This window comes from Podarcis gaigeae (genome assembly GCF_964106915.1).
Source record: "Podarcis gaigeae genome assembly, chromosome: 2".
In the NCBI taxonomy this organism is placed as follows: domain Eukaryota; kingdom Metazoa; phylum Chordata; class Lepidosauria; order Squamata; family Lacertidae; genus Podarcis; species Podarcis gaigeae.
Genome location: NC_139679.1, coordinates 87,765,421 through 87,787,928, shown reverse-complemented (window position 1 = coordinate 87,787,928; position 22,508 = coordinate 87,765,421). Strand labels below are relative to the sequence as shown.

Here is a 22,508-nt window from a genome sequence, read left to right as displayed (position 1 = left end):
TCCCACCGCCAGCCTTCAGAACAGCCTTCTGAATGTTGGCGGTGGGGAGGAAAACCTTCCTCCCACCGCAGGTCTTCAAGACAGGTCCGGGAACAGAGGAGAAGGGCTGCGCACCTTCCCCTCTGTTCCCGGACCTGTCCTGAAGGCTTGCGGTGGGAGGAGGGCTTTCCTCCCCACCGCCAACATTCAGAATGCTGTTCTGAATGTTGGCGGTGGGGAGGAAAAACCCTCTCCCACCGCAAGCCCCGGGAACAGAGGGGAAGCCCTCCGCGCCTTGTCCTCTGTTCCCGGACCTCCCACCGCAAGCCTTAGGACAGGTCCGGGAACAGAGGAGAAGGCGCGCTGTGCTTCCCCGCTGTCCCCGGAGATTTCCCTATGGGCTTTCGTCTTGCAAAGCAAGCCCATAGGGAAATTCGTCTTGCGAAGCCGCTGAAAAATCGGAAAACCCTTTCGTCTTGCAGGTTTTTCGTTTAGCGAGGCATTCGTCTTGCGGGGCACCACTGTACAGTATGTGTACATGGTGGGGAGCAACACACGCCTGTGGGAAAGGAAGAAGCTAAGAAATACATATCCATTGATCTTAGATGGTGCAACTCACATAACCATGCAGATTATACATCAGGAAGATTTAAATGTGAATTGAGACCTTACATGCACACTCATCACTAGGGGTCCATAAAATCCACTGGTTGAATGGCTGTTGAAAGGTTTAATTCTATCCCAATAATATCAGAAACAAAGAGTGTGCATTAAGCATATCTCAGATACAATCAACTTTGGCAAGGAATCCTGTCATGCCACCAGGGGATTGCATAAGCCCTCTGAGCTATTTGTAAAGCTGCCAGTAGTGAACTTCCAGGGCTTACAGTAAAGACCACATGCTTCATATAACCTTACAGAATAAGAACTAGTCAACATTTCGAGAACAAACCTTCAACATCTCTGCTTCTAGTTGTTGGGCTGGATCAGACCAACCACGACTGGAGCAGAAATCAGCCCCCCATTCCTTCTCCCCCCTACAGCTGCTCTTGAGGATCAGGGGATCCTTTGGAACAGTGTGGAAGACTGTGGACTGCAGGTAAGGAAAGAGGGATTGGCAAAAGTTGCTTCCCTCCAGCAGCAACCTCCACTGGATTAGAGGCCCTCCCGCTTGCATGTCTGGAACCAACTGACTGACTGGCAATATACTCATGGAGTTCATCATATCCAGTCTTTTAAACACATCATGTCATTAGAATGCACTGAAGGAGAATCAAAGTTGGATAAATGGATTCATAGACATTTTGTTCTATACTACACTATACTACGCTGCACTCTGAACACGACTCTGTTAAAGTCATTATTCTGCTGCCGTAACCTAAATCGAGGAAGCCAATGCCACAGTCACAAGATCAGTATGTGCTTATGTAACGGGAACATCATGGCCATGGTTCCAATTTTGTGCTGCATAGGTTTAAGAGTTCCTTTGATGAGAAATATTCAAGTCCTTCCATACGAACAAAAACATTAGCCAAATAATACTTTTTGTAGGACACAGATCTAAAGAGAGGTTTGCTGAGGCTTTGAAGAAAGCCGAAGTTAGAAAGCCATCACATTGACTATTTGTTATGCTCAAGAGCACACAGCAAAACAGACACTAATGAATGAACAACCCCCAGCATGCTAGTTGGCTGACTAAGTAGCAACACTGAAATCTGTTCAAATCACTACTTACCCCATGTTGTACCCAGTGGTGTTGGCACAACGTAGTCTAGCACCATGACCTTCTTTCCTAAGGAAGCAGCTTCCTGTAAATAACAAACAAGTGAACATCAGACCTATGCAGATGTAGAAGACTGTCGCTTTTTAGGTGCAGTTTAACAGTTCACATTCGTGAAAACAGTTATGCCCTAAGGAACAGAAGTTACCATTTGTGACAAGGAAGAGAACAGCCACTGGCTGAAATGCAGTTATTCATGTTTCTTCAACACAGCAATTTAGCACATAATTCACACTAGCATTCTTAGCTATATGTCCTTACTTCTCCCACGCATAGACACACCCTACATGAAACATTTCTTTTTTCACCTCTCACAGTTGATTTAAATCTTGGTTTGTTCTACCACATTAGGGTTATTTTCTAAGCAGTTTCATTCCTAGGACTCTCACCTATGCCCCCCAGGACTCTCTAGAATGCAAAGATTTCCCATACATTCAAATACTCACTCCCCCCATGCCCAACCTGAGGATAATACAAAATGTGAATAAGAAGTTGCCACTGGCTAAATATGTACAATAGGTGTGTTGTAGTATCATGATATACAGGTGAAAGAGACTTCTGTCAATTAATATCCTTTTCCTTCTCCAAGAGAAGAAGGGGCGTTAAACTTAAATTTATGGCATGCGTTATGAATGGTTTAATTCTCAAACAAGTTGAATACTGGACAACCATCAGTGATCCACAAGCTTCTTCTGTGGCACACTAAATATGTATTTTGATTCTTTATTGTATTTTTATTACTTCTTTTATTTCCTAGATTATATTTTATTGTTTAACAATTTAAATTCTATGGAATTCAAATTATAATACAATAAATTACAATGTAAGAAATAAAAGCAATAAAAACACAATTAAAACTTGCACAGTATCTTGTGCAGTGCATTATTTATTTTACTTTATTTATTTATTTATTAAATTATCACAATAGCAATCTCTCTCCCCAAGGCAGAAAATCATTAAGTGGTATGCCAAGAGCACCAGCCATTTTCAAGTCATTCACAGGGAGAAATGTTTGGGAACAACTGTTCTCGAACACAACACAAAACCTATCAATCCATTAGCTCCTCTCTTAATAAGCAGGTGACTAGATCCTCAAGAGCTATTTCCTAGTAATTAGACTGCAGGGTCTTTCGTATGTAAAGCTAACTTGGATGGCATACTCCAGGGATGTGGGTCCTGTGGCCCTCCAGATGCTGTTGCCCTGCCACTTCCATCATCCTTGACCCACTGACTACACTGGTGGCGGCTGATGAAAGTTGGGATTCTAAGAACATCTGGAAGGTCACAGGTTTTCTTTTGCTGTTATATACAAACACTCCCTTTTTCTTGGCTGCTCAGAGATAATGTAATAGTCTTGACAGCAGAATCCTATGCATGCTTGCTCGGAAGTAAAGTCCACTTAATTCAATGAAACTTAATCCCAGTTTTGTTTTGTTTTGAAGAATGCAACTTGAATCTCTCAAAGAAACATCATCACCCACACCCACACACCAGGCCAGGTTTCTTTAGCCCTTTTGCTGCAGGGTCAAAAGACCCTGTTCAGGCAATGGTCTGAACTGCCGTTCCACTCAGATATGGAATGCTGCTGAGGTGTTGTGAATGAGATTTTTTTAAAATGTAAGGAGTCGGTTGGAAAATATGAAACCACATACAATTCACTATATGCTTGGAAGCTGTTTGTAGAGTTCATACCTTAGAACATGAAAGCCCACCGGAACCACCACCAATAACAATTAGGTCATAATCGTAGGCTTCCATCTCTTCGCCTTTCCCATCCCCTAAAAGCTTCTGCAATAAGCCACTATGGTAAGCCTGTAAAAAGGACACAAGACACAGAAATCAGAATACAGAATAGTTTGTTAGTACAGTGGTACCTCGCAAGACGAAATTAATTCGTTCTGCGAGTATTTTCGTCTTGCGAAGCACGGATTCCCATAGTATTAACAGTTTTAAGAAAAAGGAAACAAACTTGCAAGACGTTTTCGTCTTGCGAAGCAAGCCCATAGGGAAATTCGTCTTGCGAAGCAACTCAAAAAACGAAAAACTCTTTCATCTTGCGAGTTTTTCGTCTTACGAGGCATTCGTCTTGCGAGGTACCACTGTATTACAAAGCTAGGTTATATCCAATGCTCTCCTCCTAGAAATGGACAGCTCTTTAATCTAGCAGCAGCAGGAGAAGGCAACTTTCCACAAATCCTACCTTTTCCTGTAGTGCCCTGCACCACCTTCCATTCTGCTTCAGAGGGTTACCTTGCCCTCTAAAGCATAGTTTTGTGACGACACAGGGTGTCTCAGAAGTAAGGGGAACTCTGCCAAAAACACCTCCCTCCCCATTCCATTTATTGAACCCTCCACTAAATTCAAGAGCCTTCTGTGAGTAGTAGAACTGTTGGATACAAACTCACTGAGTACAGATATTTTAAGATCAGGGTCTGTTTTACTCATTTAAGATGCAGCTGTCCTGATAAGGAAGCCCTTGCACTTGCCTGACCTTTAAGAAAACTTAAAGCTAGTACCACAATTCTATACACTCTTTATTGGGAAAGAAAATAGAAGGCAAAAGTAAACATATATCGTTTCTGGCTGCACATCTAAAAACAACAACAGCAATGAAAGAGCAATACTAGGAAATGTAGATATCAATAATGTAACCTGAAGTCCTCCTGATAAAAAGAACCCATATAAAACAGGGTGGTTGTTTGCTTCTTACTGGTGCATAAACTTCCCAAGCCTGATACAAAGGATAGTTGCAACTTTATGAATTCCAAACTTTATGTACTGAATAACAAGATAGCACAAGTGACACTGTTTGGAGACGCTAGCTACAAAAGCATAATCATTATCTCATAACAATTCATTTTCATGCCAAGAGGAGGAAGAGCGAGATTACCTGGAAAGTTTGATCACATCCACCCACATGAGTTCCATTTACAAATACATTAGGAACAGTCCTCTGACCTGTCAATTCTAGCAACACCTCCTGAATGCTGGGCCCCTCATCTAAGAGAGAAGAGGGAGGGTAGAATTAAAACCTACAACTCTGCTAAGATATATGCATTGCAAGACACTATTCCACCAGCTATAATAAAAGTGGCGCTTAAAACAGAAGATAATTTATATAAAGCCGTTACATAAGTATGGCAGATAAGAATCGGCAAAACATCTCATTCAGACTGACCATATCTGGATGAAAGACTCATTATGGTTTAGCACTATGGAGAATGAGCTTCAGCAATGCTCCATCTTCTTCAGCTACGTGGTCACAAGCAGATTATAAATTTCTCTGCATCTGTTTTAGATTAACTGCTGTTTAGTTTATAGTCCAAAAACGTAGTTAATCTTAACTATGATTATTTGAAGCAAGGCAGCTTCATAAATTATGCTTTGCAGTTGACTGGTCTTTACTAACTATATTTAAGATTGATCCATGTGCCTCAGCTCCAGCAATGCAGCAGATTGCAGATACAATTATTCATTCAGTCATTCAGTCATTCATTCATTTTGGGCAGTTTACATGAAAGAAGTGACTTAACATCATGAATCTAACAAGAACCTGAAAATTCTCTAAATCCAAAATCTAACATTCCAGTACTGTATGAAATGCAAAGTACCTTGCTGACAAATAAATAAACTGATCAATCTATAAAGCACTGTGCAGAGGGCAAGACCTATTAAGCTGAGGTAGCAATCTATGGCCCCTGGGAGGATGCCCACCTTTTGGCTTTAGCCAAACCAGAGTCCCAACATAGGCTGCACCATGGCCACGGACGATGCTGCAGTGATAGGGAAGGGGATCTGTCAACAGATCTCCCTCCCTGACATCAGATTGTGAGCTCTGATGTCAAATTTCCCCCTTCCCTGCGGCAACTTTTTCGTGGCTGTGGCTCAACCAAAGACAGAGTGACTATCCCAGTTCCCCAGTATGTCCCCCAAATGCAGAGAGATTTAGACTAGCTCACAAGCTGGTCTAAATCTCTTCCTGTTCTTCCACTCACACTGTTTCCAATGGAGGGGAAAATTGTTTTTTAATCCCCGTAAAGTAGATGGAGACGCACAAGAACACTCCTCCAACCTGCCAGCCCAAGCCCAGCAGTGTGCTAGATGGGTAGTGAAACCACCTTTAGATCCTCACAACCTCAATGTTGCATCATTAAGGCCTGGTTCACATGTAACGTAACACCACATATAATATAAACTGGGATTTATCACAAAGGAGTAGTGTGTTGATGCACACTGCTGAAATGACACCCCCTTGCTTCTCCCTTTCCAAAGCTAGGAAGAAATATACTGCAGACTGGCTTAATGATACATGCAAAACTGCGCTCAGTTGGGTTGGTGGCAGGGGCATAAGGCCAGCCTCCAATATGTTTTCTAAAACAGGGTGGGTACAATTTAATAAGTGAGCTCCAAGCATGTTGCTCATTCATGTTAGACCATGGCTTATTTTTAGCTATGATGCAATTTTAGAGCAAACTGGGTTTAAGCCTAAGTCAGTAGAATCCTTTTTGTACCTCAAGTCATAATTCAAACACAAGATCAGTCTCAATTATAAACTCATAAAAATTATGTCTCTGTAGAATTGTAAGCCTTAGGATATAGTGATACAGTTCAAAAGGATTTTACTAAACCTCGTGTTCAATTATTGCATGAGGGTTTCATATAAGAGACAAGAACTCACTTGTTTCCTCAGCCTGGCTTTTCAACTTTGATGCATATTAAAAGTCAATACGTATGCAAAACAACACCAGCACTTTCTTCCAAATGTACCCCTGTTTTTAATGTTCTAGTCTGCCTTTTGACCTAGATTGAGGCTCCAAGGAAGCTCACAAATGGGATATCAACAAAACAAATGATTGTTCAAAACAAAAACAAACCTCAATCAAAGAACAAAGAATAGAGCCTATGAAGACAGCAGTTACTTTGTTAATTGGTTGTATCTAAAAAAAGTTTTGTATTTTACTATTACTATAGCTTTCTTTTAACTTGCTGACAAGCAAAATGTGGCAGAACATGCATCAAACCAAACTATTCATTTAATGTTTTGGTACCTGACACATTGATTAAAGCTAAAAGAATCCAATATTATCATCAGGTTGCTGTATTGGTCCAGATCATGCAACACACAAAAGAGGTGAGGGGGAAACATTTAATTTGGTCATCTTATATTGGTAAAAAGAATTAAGCAAGCTCTCATCTTACCTGTGGGTTACCTTTCATTCTGCCTGAGAGCTCTGTGCAATCAATCTTATAAAGATAACATTATCTAGGTAAAAGCCCCAATGAATGGTGGATTTTACTGAATAAGTAAGCCTACAACCATGCTTTAAAAAGCCAAAACATTCACTCCAAACTAAGGCAATGCAGTACAAAATAGATGAAAGAATTAAGAAAGAGAAAGAACTTCTGAAACATTTCCCCAGGATGGATCAGAATCAGCACTATCAATCTCAGAATGCCTGGGCTCAACAATAAACTCAGATTATAGTTGGTGCTAGAATTCTTGCCAATGAGTCAGCAACTTTCTTTCTGAAGTTTAGATATGTCAATCATTACTAAGTTGGCAACCAATACAACAGATAATATTTGAAATAAAGGAGTGTACATTTACATTTGCAACAGAAACAGCTTCGTAAGAACAGAGCAGACACAGTCCTTCAAAATTCCAAAAAACGACAAAATTTTACTTCCCAACACAAAACTCATTTACTTAAAATCCAAAACTAAGTAACTGGATAAAAAATACATTTTGTTTCAAACACTACAGATTGTGGATAAGATGGAGTGCTTCCGGAAGTGGCAGAGAGACATCTCTAAGTTTGTCTGGCAGGGCAAAAAGCCCAGAATTAAGTTTAAGATATTAACTGATGCGAAAGAAAGAGGGGGCTTTGCCCTGCCAGACCTAAAGCTGTACTATGAGGCCGCAGCTTTCTGCTGGCTAAAAGACTGGCTACTTCTTGAGGACACTGACGTTCTGGATCTGGAAGGTTTTAACAATGCTTTTGGTTGGCATGCATACTTATGGTATGACAAGGTTAAGATCAATAAGGCCTTTAAGAACCATATTGTCAGAAAAGCAGTGTTTAATGTCTGGACAAAATATAAAGACTTATTGGAAAATAAAACTCCAAGGTGGCTTTCACCGCTGGAAGCTAAGGCCCGAAAAAGACCCAATATGGAGGCCAAATGGCCAAAATATTGGGAAATATTAGAAAAAGATGGAGACAATTGGAAATTGCAGAGTTTGGAGAAAATGAAGGATAAAGTGTGAGACTGGTTACATTACGCTCAGATTAAAGAAGTTTTAAAAAATGACAAAAAGTTAGGGTTCCAGGTGGAGAAATCGAAATTGGAAACAGAACTGTTAGAACCTAAGACTAAGGTACTTTCAAGAATGTATAACTTGCTGTTAAAATGGAATACACAAGATGAAATGGTTAAATCGGCTATGATAAAGTGGGCACAGGACATTGGGCATAACATCATGTTTGAGGACTGGGAAAGGTTGTGGACCAACGGGCTGAACTTCACTGCATGTAATGCTTTGAAGGAAAATGTAATGATAATGATATATAGATGGTACATGACCCCAGTTAAACTTGCCAAAATATACCATTTGTCTGATAACAAATGTTGGAAATGTAAAGAAAATGAGGGAACATTCTTTCACCTCTGGTGGACCTGCCCTAGAGTGAAGGCCTTCTGGGAAATGATATATAATGAGCTGAAAAAGGTATTTAAGTATACCTTTACTAAGAAACCAGAGGCCTTCCTTTTGGGTATTGTCGGCCAGAAGGTGTTAAAAAAGGACCGAACATTTTTTATGTATGCAACAACGGCAGCAAGGATACTCATCGCTAAGCACTGGAAAACTCAAGATCTACCCACACTGGAAGAGTGGCAGATGCAACTGATAGACTATATGGAACTAGCCAAGATGACCGGCAGAATCCGAGACCTGGGAGAAGAGAAGGTTGAAGAAGATTGGAAGAAATTTAAGATTTATTTAAAAAAGCATTGTAATTTGGTTGAATGTTAAGATGGAGGCTAGATCATAAATAATTGGCCACCACTAAATTAGATGCAATTAGGACGTTAAATGTGATTGAGGAAAAACCATAAACCTTTGGGAGAATTACTAGATTATATTCTAAATGAATGAGACACAATAATGTAAACAAGATGATAAATTGCGGGCAAGAATTGACAATGATGCAAGTGGGAGCGGGAGACGTGAGGGAGTCCAAAGAAGTTAAGAAACTATGTTATGATATATGTTACATTGATCATTATATATGTATTTATGATTAAAAATCTTAATAAAAATATATTTTTTAAAAAAATACATTTTGGGAGTTGTTTTCTTTGATGCAGTTTGAAAGGATGCCTTCATTCAGTAAAATGGTGTGCATTTGTGTAATGTATCTATGGTTATCAACAATGAAATAGCAAGTCAATTTTACTTACCAATCTTGTCAAGTTCCAGAACACTGTATTCTACTGCCAAAGATTGAAAGAGATCTTTCACCTGCAAAAATAAATATTTTGTTTTTAAGTGAGACCAGGGAAAGGCATAAAAATTGAACCTTTATTTCTCACTGAATAATAGTGCAAAAAAAATTCTTATGAAATTATACAGTGCATCTGTAAGTAACCAGCAAGTGCTGGCTATAACTGTTTATGACATATTATATGGAAGATTGCTAGTTTTCTTTTATATAATTTAAAAGCACACAAAGCCATTGGCATGCTATCCTGAAATGTCCCATTTCAGCATTTCTACTGGCTAATGGCAAAGGAAGGACCGCCAAGAGCAGTTTTCCTTTGGTCAGGGCATAGCCTCCCCACCAGAAGGGCTCCTCTCCACTAGCAGAGGGATCACTATGTGCTATCCTAACCCCTTTCCCATCACCTCTGTGGGGCTGGATAGCATTGCAATCCCATACCCACCTGATTCACAGAAAGCACTACTGAACTGAATGGGACTTCCTTATGTGTAGGCCTTTATAGGACAGGGAAGTTATCATCACAAACTGCTTACAAAACTGGCTGTAAGACAAACTTTTTGTGGGAATATTTTTAATATATTACTATTAAAAAAATATACATATTCTCCAAGAAAAAAAAATACTATTTTGTAGCAGTTATTTTTTCCATTAAAGCCACTTATCAAGTGAAAGCAATTTACGGAGGCAGAAAGCTAGATAATTTCAATCTACTGGTTATCTCTTTGTAAGATATTTTATTAAGAATACAGTGGTACCTCGGGTTATGAACTTAATTTGTTCCAGAGATCCGTTCTTAACCCAAAACAGTTCTTAACCTGAGGCGCGCTTTCGCTAATGGGGCCTCCTGCTGCCACCTCCGTGCAATTTCTGTTCTCATCCTGGGGCAAAGTTCGCAACCCAAGGTACTACTTCCAGGTTAGTGGAGTTTGTAACCCAAAGTGTTTGTAACCCGAAGTACCACTGTACATCTGTGTTATATCAAATGATGTATCATAGTGGATTTTAACCCACTGTTGTTTTTATTATTTTCAAATAAACCATCTTCAAAATTGTGCAACACTTCAAATTCAACCATATCAAATTTGAACTTCTAGGGCTAGATCTAGAGAAAGCAGAACAAAACTCCACTCATGCAACACAGAGTTTGTGGCTCTCCGCCCCCACCCCCACTTTGCATTCCACCCTCATCCTCTGCAGAAAGAGGCTGCAGAAGAACAAGGAAATCAGAGTTCAGCAGGACTGCTTTGTGCAAGTACAAGTGCCTTTCTGCTCATGTAAGACATCTCAGCATCCAGGTCCTCGATTGTTTGTACCTTACTTGTGAAAAGTAAGTTAATGTCTAAAATACTCTCTTAAACCAGCTAATGATATTGTCTGGGTTAAATAGCAATACCCTTTCTACCTAGCATTTCTGACAACTAAAGGAACTGTGTGTGTATAAGGTAGGGTTGCGATATTTCAAAAAGTAAAAACCAGGACACTCTGTAAGTTGTTGAACTTTTTTTAGGCAAAACCCAAAGTTATTGAACTTTTTTTTTTTTTAACAAACACACCAAAAAACATGATTTTTTGACTGACTTGTCTAAGATCCAGGACAAAGCGCCACCTTTCGGAAATTCCCTCTGGGTGTTAATTCCGCCTCTGAAATCCCATTAATGTCCGGGAAAATCCAGATGTATTGCAGCCCTAGTATAAGGGGTCCATTACTCTTTGGATGTAGCTTTTCAAGTTTTTTGTTTTTGTTTTTGTATTTACTAATTAGTTGTTTCATTGGTATTACACACCAGTACAAATGAATATGGGGGACGCAGGTGGCGCTGTGGGTTAAAGCCTCAGCGCCTAGGACTTGCCGATTGAAAGGTCGGCGGTTCGAATCCCTGCGGCGGGGTGCGCTCCCGCTGCTCGGTCCCAGCGCCTGCCAACCTAGCAGTTCGAAAGCACCTCCGGGTGCAAGTAGATAAATAGGGACCGCTTACCAGCGGGAAGGTGAACGGCGTTTCCGTGTGCGGCTCTGGCTCGCCAGAGCAGCGATGTCACGCTGGCCACGTGACCCGGAAGTGTCTCCGGACAGCGCTGGCCCCTGGCCTCTTAAGTGAGATGGGCGCACAACCCCAGAGTCTGTCAAGACTGGCCCGTACGGGCAGGGGTACCTTTACCTTTACCTTACAAATGAATATAATGTCTGCAATTTTCTGGTTAACTTAATAGAGATATAATAAAAAATAGCTCACAATGACCCAGTTTATGTGGATTAATAACAAGCCATGGTTTAACTGAAAGCAACAAGCCATATGGACTTGTCATTAACTCACAAACATGATTTGTTTCTCCCAAACCAACCACGACCATGAAGTTGTGGCTTGATCTTAGCTTGCTGATTCTTGTTTGTTCTCGAGCAAACACATGATCCAAGGTTCAAATGCAATAAGTCATGGTTTCTAGGCTTCTCATTCCCACTTGTACCAGGGAGAAGCAAAGCATATTGCTACATATGAATGAGCTGTCATGCAAACAGCTGAAGTGTTTGAGGTTAGTTATGATTTATTAAAAAGATAACAGAATGCAGTAATGTATGGCCATTTGCTGCTATCGATTAGCAAAGTCAAATATGCAATGATGGAAAGAAACTTCTTGTTATAATTGAAGCCTACTGCAAAGGTATTTGTCACAAGCTCTTTCCTCAACAGAATAATGGAGGCACACTAATGTAAAAGGGAGCTGGGCATGTTTAGCCTGGAGAAGAGGAGGTTAAGGGGTGATATGATAGCCATGTTCAAATATATAAAAGGATGTCATATAGAGGAGGTTGTTTTCTGCTGCTCCAGAGAAGCGGACACAGAGCAATGGATCCAAACTACAAGAAAGAAGATTCCACCTAAACATTAGGAAGAACTTCCCGACAGTAAGAGCTGTTTGACAGTGGAATTTGCTGCCAAGGAGTGTGGTGGAGTCTCCTTCTTTGGAGGTCTTTAAGCAGAGGCTTGACAAACATATGTCAGGAGTGCTCTGATGGTGTTTCCTGCTTGGCAGGGGGTTGGACTCGATGGCCCTTGTGGTCTATTCCAACTCTATGATTCTATGATTCTAAAAATTAATATTGTGAAATGGACTAAAAAGAGAAAGCTCTTGGGAGAATTGCACCCATTTCTTAGGTACAAAACAGAACAAAACTTTTTTGTGAAGGAAGCATTGTATGTTAAAATATAATTATGAATTTGCATATTTCCATTGCTTGTATTAGGGACGCAGGTGGCGCTGTGGGTTAAAGCCTCAGCGCCTAGGACTTGCCGATTGAAAGGTCGGCGGTTCGAATCCCTGCGGCGGGGTGCGCTCCCGCTGCTCGGTCCCAGCGCCTGCCAACCTAGCAGTTCGAAAGCACCTCTGGGTGCAAGTAGATAAATAGAGACCGCTTACCAGCGGGAAGGTAAACGGCGTTTCCGTGTGCAGCTCTGGCTCGCCAGATGCAGCTTGTCACGCTGGCCACGTGACCCGGAAGTGTCTCCGGACAGCGCTGGCCCCTGGCCTCTTAAGTGAGATGGGCGCATAACCCCAGAGTCTGTCAAGACTGGCCCGTACGGGCAGGGGTACCTTTACCTTTTTTATTGCTTGTATTGGATGACCTATCAGGCTTTTCATTAGTTTTTTTGGTCTTCTACAAGCTGTCTAATCATGGTTTTAAATATTTTTTTTCAAAAACAAAAAACCCACCCTGCTTTATTCTCATCAGCCCACTAGGCTGATGAAACTGTGCAATGTAAAATAGAACTGGTTAGGTGCGCCCAAATGACTAGTGCTACATTATGAGGCAATTGCAAATGCTGGAGTGATGGTAAAGATATTATCAAGGATTAGCCTTAGTAATAAGCAATTCCTGCTTCTTATGTCTTCTTAACCATTTTAAGGATGTTAACAAGGGTGCAATAAGGCACCAAGCGGATGGGAACAAGTCCTCCCTTCAACAAATCCATAATTTCTGGGCCACAAGCTGCAGGCCCAATATTAAGGAAAAACTACATAGGAACATTTGCCAAGTGCTTATTTTACCCTTGAATTATTTCCTATCTCATAAAATGATAATTTATTGTAAATATTGCTAGTATAATATTCAACAGAAGCAGCTATTGTGGTAGTTTAAATGAACAGTACTATTAAGAGAGTCTGGTGTGATACTCTACTTTCCAGAACAATTCTTGGCATCTGATCTGCTTTTTGTTTTTCTAAACCAGTTCACCTACATTAAAAACTGCTGTGTAGCTAATTAGCTGGCTCCCATGACTGCTACTTTATGAGCCAATTAGGATTTTGTAACATAAATTATGCTGACTTGGATACTAATTATATGCATGCATGCACACATATTTATATTCATATATGCACTATTATTTTTATTTTATTTATTAAATTCCTATACAACTCTTTATCCAAATATCACAGGGCAGTTTACAACTTAAAAATACAAAATGAAAACACAAAATAACACCAAGAAACCAAAAACCCCCTTCTCACAAACACATTTAAAAGGCCACAGAATGTTAAATCAGCCAAAGGTCTGGTTATGGAGATACATTTTTGCCTGGCGCCTAAAGATAGGCAACGAAGGTGACCGGCAGGCATCCTACAGGCATGCTAAAAAAACTGCTGTTGAATTTGATGGGCATATGCGATAATCCTTTCACAAATCTCAAGTTTCCAGACTGTTTGTGATTGTGTATTTGCCTGTTTATCACAACCTCAGAAAACAAGAATGTGCTACAGTGATTAGAATAAGCGGTTTGTGCATTATGACTTACCAAAGATAAAATTTGAGTACTAGTCCACTGATTTCAATGTGTCTACTTCAAGCATGACCCACACTGGGCCTCACCCAGTATATGTGTATGTTTTCTGTAAAGAAAGTCTGTCATAATTCATATACGTTTATTACAATAATTCTATCTGACCTTTTGGCTTCACAGGTGTAGCAGAGGAAGCTGTCTTAACTGATTAAGTCAATATTGTCTACACCAGGAGTGGAGAAGCTTTCTGGCCCAGGAGGCTAGATCTTTAACTCCCCACCTCCCATGGCCCAACTTTGACAGGTGGGTGGGACAGGTGGGCATGGAGTTCAATCCTGCTTTCTGCAGGGTGGGTGGGAAAGGTGGGCAAGGAGTTCAATCCTGCTTTCTTCAGGGATAGGTTGCACAAGTGAACACGTTCACTTGTGCACCCAAACAAAGCAGGACTGAACTCTCTGCTCATCATTTTCTGCAGAGATCAGCTGTGCCAATGACTTCCTTGTGGGGAACTTGCTGCACAGCAAAACTAAGCAGATTTGAACTCCACACCCATCAGCTGATGGGAGTTCAAACCTGCTTTCTGCAGGAATATGCCATGTAAGCAGCCAATCCAGCCATGTTCTACCTGTCTCACTACGACATCAGTTTTGGGGCGGAGGGAATGTCCCACCCCCAACATTCAAAGGTATTTTATATCTTTACCTGTAACAGAATTTACAAAGTGGCGGAAGCCATAACCAACAGTAGATGTTAAAACTAACAAACATCCATAACTAGAACAGAAGTAAAACCAGCAGCCAGCAATGACCTCTAAGCCACATCCAATTCTCCAATACTTACCATCCAAGATGACTGGCCTATCAGTGAATATGCCAAATGGTTACAACATGAAGCTCTGCAGGCCTGGGCTATACTACTACAGATAAAGTACAAAAAGGATAGAAAGGCCAACTCCCTGGATTCAAAGCAGTCAACCACACACTAGTGGAAACCACCTTATAATGAATCAGACCACTGGGTCCATCTAGCTCAGTATTGTCTACACCAACTGCCAGCATGTCTCCAAGGATAGCAGTAGCAGGTGATGCTGACATTTGAACCGACGACCCTGTGTATGCAAAGCTGTGGCCTCTATACCTAGGAAATATCTGTCTCTAGAGCTCTTTGTTCCTGCTAAAATTGTGTCATTTTTCTTAAAGTTGTAACAAGTGCATGCTATTGAATTATGTTTTAAAACATATGTATTTCAACAAAACATATTTTAAAATGAATGCATAAACTCCAAATGACATTAGCCCGCAATCCTATACACTTTTAGATGGCAGTAACTTTTGAGCAGAGATGAAAGTATTGTACTGTAAGGGCAATACTTTTGACCACTAAAAATTCTGAGAGTTTTTAAACAGCATATAAAAACAACATGTTTAAGTGGCATTTTGTTTTGCTTATCATAAACCAATCAATTTAGGGTAATGGGGAAAGTTTCTAATTTAATGTTTTCCAGAAAACTTGTATCACTGCACTGATATAGGAAGAGCTGAAGAAAAAGCTTACCTCAGAGCTGTAGAAGCCTGGGGAAAACCTAGGAAAAATATTGGGAACTGTCCCCTGAAGACTTCTCTTCAGTTTTTTTCCAAATGGAAAAATGCTTTGAGGAACACTGAAAACAACAACTCTGGATAGCTCAGTTGGTTAGAGTGTGGAATATTTATATCATTTGGGATGAGTGAAATGGTTTAAGGACAAGGCTTTACTCAAAATGTTTTACATGTGAAGATTTTTGTGTATGGCAATCTATATTATTAGAGAATGATAATTCCTGTGAATACAACATTCAACATTCAAATCCAAGATGCACTTCTGCACCTTGCTGCTGCTGTCTATATGCAAGCAGGAAAACAGGGTCTTGGTGGCTTCTGAATGGCTCCTGAACCAAGCATACCACATGTAGCAATCTACAGTTATCTCTAGTATTACAGAAGTACCTTGGAAGTCGAATGAAATCTGTTCCGGAGGTCCGTTTGACTTCTAAAACATTTGGGAACCAAGGCACGGTTTCCGACTGGCTGAAGGAAGCTCTTGCAATTGGAAACCGCATCAGACATTCAGGTTCCAAAGAACGTTCAAAAACCGGAACAATCACTTCCAGTTTTCGATTACTCGGAATGCCAAAACGTTCGACTCCCAAGGCGTTTGAAAACTAAGGTACGACTGTACATGTATTCACAAATGTAAAGAACTAAGGCATTTCTACTTCTGAGACTGTGATCTAATGCACGCTCATCTGAGTGTAAGCTCCACTAAAAAGATACGTCAGAGAAATATTTGAAATAATTGCTCTGTGACTTTCAAGTTGCATCCAACATTACATGAGTGGAAGGGACCTTATGCAACCAATCTTTCCCTCCCCGCCCATACCCCATCCCCAACAGGATCAGGGGAGAAAAATTGCCCAACATTGTGGGCTGTGTCTTAACAAGGTTACAATGGGAGGTGAAATCACCCCAAATTAGGCAAAGGAATACTGCAACTCTCGCCCAAAGATCTCAGGAGTAGACTATTTCCCCCTGGTGGTGCCCAAACTTTTTTCAAAGAGGGCCAGATTTGATGAAGTGAAGGGCCGTGGGGGCCGACCAAAGTCCAAAGTTGTTGACCTTTTTTAGGATTGAAGTTGTTCAGATTTTTTTAGGATTTTACCCCAGGGAAATAAACTGCCACAGGGGCAGGATTAAACAGACCTGTGGGCCAGATTAGGCCCCCAAAACGGACTTTGGACATGCCTGTGACTACAGCATCATAAGACACAGCCCATAATGTTGCGTAGGTTCTCCTAAACCCCACAGAGAAGCTTTTCATGAATGCTCAGGAATAGGAGGGGATGGGAAAGAACTGTTGTTCATGATGCCTTCTTCTCGTGATGTTAAATACAACCTTTCATAAATATACCAAGCAGTACAATGTATTATACGCTAATTATAAATGACACATTTTACATTGTTAAACCCAAACAAGGGAGCGATTGAAATTCTCTCCTTTGAACTAACCAACCAAATAATTGTCTGTTGGGTTCAATACTTTATATTTTTGTGCCTTTTCCTTATACATTGAAAATCAGCTTACTGTAACTAATAACTGACAGTGGGGGAAAACAGAATACAGTATTTGATTTTATTATATGGTTAGCCAAATAATGCTACACGAAGAAACAACCACCAGCTTTTTAAAAAGGTACTATGTATCTAGAGCCACATAGTCTCCTAATCTCGACAAGTCCACTTTTCGACCCGGAAATCTTCATTTACCTTCTCACTCTATTGTTGGTTTGCGCCTTTACTATTATTTAGATAACTATTACCTGGTTTTACTTGTGTTAATTCACTATCAACATTTCACTTCAACTTCCTAATTGCATACTACTATGTTATTTGATTGTTTTCTGGTAGTGGAAGGGGATTTCAACACACAGTAGCCTATACTTATACTCAGTCTTGACAACTAGTTCAAGAAGAACATATGATCTTTTACCCATATATTTTTTTAGCTCTGCTATGACTCATTTTTGGTATTAGATTGCTTCCTGATTTGGACCAGTTATGACTTTCCATACAGAGGGTAAAAGCTGTACAGGGCCAGGAAAAAGCACTTGCTCAACACAGAATTCTGTTTCCTCTTTTCCCCAGCCTTTCCTTTACATGTCAATGTTACATGCAAAAACTAACCACACTTAAAAACATTATGGTGGTCCATAAGCAATATTTTGACTAGTAAACCAATTAAATCATACAAATCTCTTAATACGAAACTCCCATTTCCAGTGACATGTCAGAAAGTGCACGAGTAATCAGAGGTGAGCATGTCATCTCTAACTGATCTGTTGTTCCTCACGATAATTTTATAAAAGTTTTAATCATCAGCTTATCTGCTTAAAGCATACATATTAGCTGCAGCCACAAACATAAGATAAAGTTAGAGACTGTCTCTTGCGGTTCGACTTGTTGCCCATCCCTAATTCCATAAGGGAAGCCTTTATTTCAAAAGCTCTGATGTGGGCGCCTGAGAGTGACACACCACAGGGAGAGAAAAATACACACCTTAATTAATCTTATTATTGTTATTATTATTATTTATTTACCACTCTATGATTACTTCAGGCTCTTCATCCCTTTTCCTACTGAAAAGATTTAACAGGCTTCTGATGATCAAAACATATTTCCCCAAATGACAGATTTAGCCAGTTAAATGCCTAACACAGCTGAGCTATCTTCAAGTCAGCTGAAGTGAACTTATTTTGAAGGTCCCAAATATGTCTTTAAAAAACACCACATTTAATCCCTATTTAACAGATACTGTTTTTACTGCCTTTTCTATTTCCAGTCTTATGCCCCACACCTCTAACACTTAAAGTTAAGTCAGGAATCACAACTGGATTCCACAAATTGATCAAAGACATATGACCTACAAACAGATCTGAAGTCTGATCCTGGACACAGTTGTCTGTTATTTCAATGAGATTTCGTTCCAAACAAGCATCTTTAAAATTTTAGTCCATTTGGTAATTAATTAGAAAACCCTGGCATTAAAGTTGATGATTTTTTAAACAGAAGCAGGAGGGCAGTGGGTTATGAAGACTCAGACTTCTAGTTCAGGCCCACCTTGAATTGTGTCCTTTCCCCCAATAAAGCAATACCAGGTCAACATCGAGAGACAGTATGGTGTAGTGGTTAGTGTGTCAGAGGCAAGAGCGTGAATGAATCCCTACTCAGCTATGCAGCTCACTGAGTGACCTTTGGCCCAGACACCGCTTTTCAGCCTAACTTACCTCACAGGGTTGGCAAGGGGGATTGAACCTATTTGTTTATTTCATAAAACCTATACACAGCCTGCTTGCAAGCAAACCTCAGAACGTTTACAAAAAGCTAAAACCATAAAACTGGGGGGCAGAAATTGCTACACATTATTATTACTATTATTAACAGAATTTATATACAGTGGTACCTCTGGTTACGTACTTAATTCGTTCCGGAGGTCTGTTCTTAACCTGAAACTGTTCTTAACCTGAAGCACCACTTTGGCTAACGGGGCCTCCTGCTGCCGCCACGCCGCTGCCACGTGATTTCTGTTCTCATCCTGAAGCAAAGTTCTTAAGCCGAGGTACTATTTCTGGGTTAGCGGAGTCTGTAACCTGAGGCGTATGTAACCTGAAGTCTATGTAACCTGAGGTACCACTTACAGTACTGCCCTATACACCAAGGTCTCATTAACGCATACAATAAGTTAAAACACTGGATCGGACTCGAATTCATAGAATCATAGAGTTGGAATAGACCACAAGGGCCATCGAGTCCAACCCCCTGCCAAGCAGGAGGTTCAGCACCAATTCGCACCAGCCTTTCCAAGCATCTGGGTAGCCTTGCAAGAACAACGAGGAGGGCGAGTAAAAGGTGAATGCAATAGGAATGCCATTAGATAAACCAATAAAATCCACCTAGGCAGAGGGCGGTCGAGGCCCCTCGCCATTCCTGCTAGGCTCTTGTCACTCGACGCTCACAGAGCCGACCCCGGTGGAGCCACTCCGGGACACTCACCCCGCAACCGTAGCCAAGCCTCAAGGGAGCCGGCTTTCCGGTGAGGAGGATGCGCGGGCGTCTCCGCGGATACTGAAGGCAGCAGGGCCCTGTCTGCGCGCCCCCTGCCCCTCACTCCCACCGCGGCGCGGCGTGAGCCTGCGCTGTGAAGAAGCGCTCCCTCGAGAGGTGGGGGGCCTAGTTCCCCCCTCTCCCGGCGGCAGGGCCTCCTCGGGCCTCCGACGCCCCCGCTGCCCTTGCCGGGGTCGTTGCCAAGGCGACGCCCGCTTCCTCCCTCCGCGCCTCACCTTCCTGCAGAAGGGGCAGTAGCTCTTGCTGAAGATCATGACCCGGTGGGAGCTGATCAGGCTCCGCACGCGGAGCTTCAGGGCGTCCCAGTCCGGCATCCGGACCTGACCCGGAGGCGGCATGGCTGGCTGGCTTCTCTGGCCTGAGGAGGAGCAGAAGAGACGGCGGCGGCGGTGTCTGCGGCGAGGAGCCGCTATGGCTAAATGCAGCAGCAGCAGCTGCTGCTGAGGCGGTAAACTCACTCGCCCTGCTTGCGCATGGGCAGTGGGGGCGGCTCTCGACTCCGCCCCTCTCCTCTTTCGCCCTCAAGGGAACGGGCGGGCCTGCGAAGGGGACCGGAGAGGAGGCGGAAGAGGGACGATTAAGCCCCTCGGCCTTCCTCGGGGCGGGCGAGCAGGATAAGCCCCCGCCAGGGATGGGCCCTTGAGCAAAACGGGAGAGGAAGGGAGGTCAGGATTCTGGCGCCGCGCAGAGGTTTCCCTGCCTCTCCCTGCCCCGTGTTGCGCAGTTGTGAAACGAAGGTTACTCTCGAGGAGACCGCAAAGGACCTTCCCCGGCTCGCACTCTCTTCTCTCCGTCAACCCAAATGTGGAATCTCTCTCTCTCTCTCTTAATGACAATAATAAAGATTCAGAAAAGGGCAACCAAGGGGATGTGGCAAGTTTCCCTGTGATGAAAGGTTGCATCATATAGGACATTTTCGTGTCAAGAAAAAAGGCATGGGGAAAGTAGACAAAAGTTTTATTTGCTTTGTCATAGCGCCTTTCAGACTCGACGAAGCTGAATGCTGGAAGTTTCAGGATGCATATAAAAATAATACTGTTGTGTAAAGCACCCTGGCTTCAAGTTACAAGAAAGGAGATTCCGACTCAACATCAGGAAAAACTTTCTGACAGCTGCTCGGCAGTGGAAGGGACTCCCTCTGGAGGTGGTGGGTTTCTAAGCAGAGGTTGGATGGCCATCTGTCATGGATGCTTTAGCTGAGATTCCTTCATTGGTCTAGAACAGGCATGTCCAACAGGTACATCTACTGGTAGATCATGGGGTGTTCCTGGGAGATCCTGGTTGATCTCTGGCCCCTCAGCGATCTCCTTACAAAAAAGCAAGAAACCCCAACAACTTTGGCTTACTAAAAAAAGCTCCACAACTTTGGATAGATCATTGTCAATCTTTTTATTACAATGGATAGATCACTGCCAGTTTTTTTATACTGTGAGTAGATCGCAGTCTATTGGGAGTTGGACGTCCCTGGTCTAGAAGACCCATGGGTCCCTTCTAACTCTTAAGATTCTTTGAATCTCTTTTTCGCACAATGCATGAGCTGTGGAACTCCCTCCCACAAGAGGCGGCAACAGCCACCAACTTGGAGGGCTATGTCAGCAGCTGCTAGCCACAAGGGCCGTGCTCTGCCTCCACTGTCAGAGGCATTCCGCCTGTGGATATCAGTTTTTGGGAATCGCAAGCTGACAGAGTGCTGTTGCGCTCAGGTCCTGTTTGTGTGCTTCCTGCTTTGGTTGGCTGCTGGGTGAGAACAGGATGCTGGACTAGATGGGTCATTGGCCTGATCCAGCAATCGTCTTGCTGTTGTATCCCAGCAACTGACATTGAGAAGCATGGCTCCTCTGATGCAGGAGGTTGCATATAGCAGTCAATAACAATTGCAGACCCCCCCCCCCAAGTGTCCCTGTTTTCCAGGGACAGTCCCAGATTTACAAGAGGCGTCCCAGTTTCTGATTTGATACCAGAATGTCCCACTTTTCCTTAGGACGTTCCTATTTTCATCAGAGAAATGTTGGAGGATATGGAGTTATGTGACCCCCCTGAACCAAAGAGATAAGTAATCATACAACCTTCAGAAGACATCTGAAGGCAGCCCTGAAGTTTTTTAATTTTTAATGTTTTATTATGTTGGGAAGCCACCCAGAGTGGCTGGGGCAACCCAGTCAGATGGGTAGAGTATAAATAATAAATTTATTATTATTGTTATTGTTATTGTTATGGAATAGGACGTCCCTGTTTGCAGTGGAGAAATGTTGGCGCGTATGCAATAGCTGTTGATGGACTCCAAAAAGTAAATCCAGAGTATTTTTTTTACAAAATGTCTCATTGCCTGTTCCAAATTGCAGGTACATCTGTCTTTTCTCATGAACTCAGTACTTGGGTGTTCTGCTGCTGCCAACAGTGATGAATCCCTGTGCTCTGTGTTCATTTTTATTTTTTCTTTATTGTATATTTGCAATGAAGACAACATTCATATACAAATTTCACTATCCACTAATCAAACACAATGATTCATAATATAAAGAATACTGTTGTGTACAGCACCCTGACATTCATTGTTCCAAAACTCTTTAATAAATAAATACTGTACCACTTTCTTATGAAAAAAATCAGAATTTGCTTTCATTTCCTCATATTTCTTAAAATATGCCATGTTTTCCAAAACAGTCTGAAATAGGAGCAATATCTCTTCCAGTAACTTGCAAGGCATATCTTGCAGCCATCAACTCATTATTCATCTCTTTCAAGTGCAAAATTCTTCAAATGATGTAGTAGGACCACATGAGACTCCATTGAGAATTAATAACCTGTAATT

General features: G+C 41.8%; 1 protein-coding gene across 3 annotated transcripts in view; it reads right to left on the bottom strand.

Moving 5' to 3' along the window:
- Positions 1-20,323, bottom strand: part of TXNRD3 (thioredoxin reductase 3) — a 32,289-nt gene extending 11,966 nt beyond the window's left edge. Inside the window, exons 1-5 of one of the 3 annotated variants that reach the window (XR_014560086.1) lie at positions 19,912-20,296; positions 9,224-9,284; positions 4,650-4,759; positions 3,452-3,571; positions 1,715-1,787 (exon numbers count right to left, since the gene is read on the bottom strand). Coding sequence is in view for 2 of the 3 variants with exons in the window: in XM_083721650.1 (XP_083577776.1) it covers positions 1,715-1,787; positions 3,452-3,571; positions 4,650-4,759; positions 9,224-9,284; positions 19,912-20,034 (487 nt within the window). In the remaining variant the exon portion in view is untranslated. Of the gene's footprint in view, positions 1-1,714; positions 1,788-3,451; positions 3,572-4,649; positions 4,760-9,223; positions 9,285-19,624; positions 19,886-19,911 lie in introns of those variants that run through there. The other 2 variants (XM_083721650.1, XM_083721651.1) reach the window with 2 other exon arrangements.
- Positions 20,324-22,508: the final 2,185 nt, after the last annotated feature.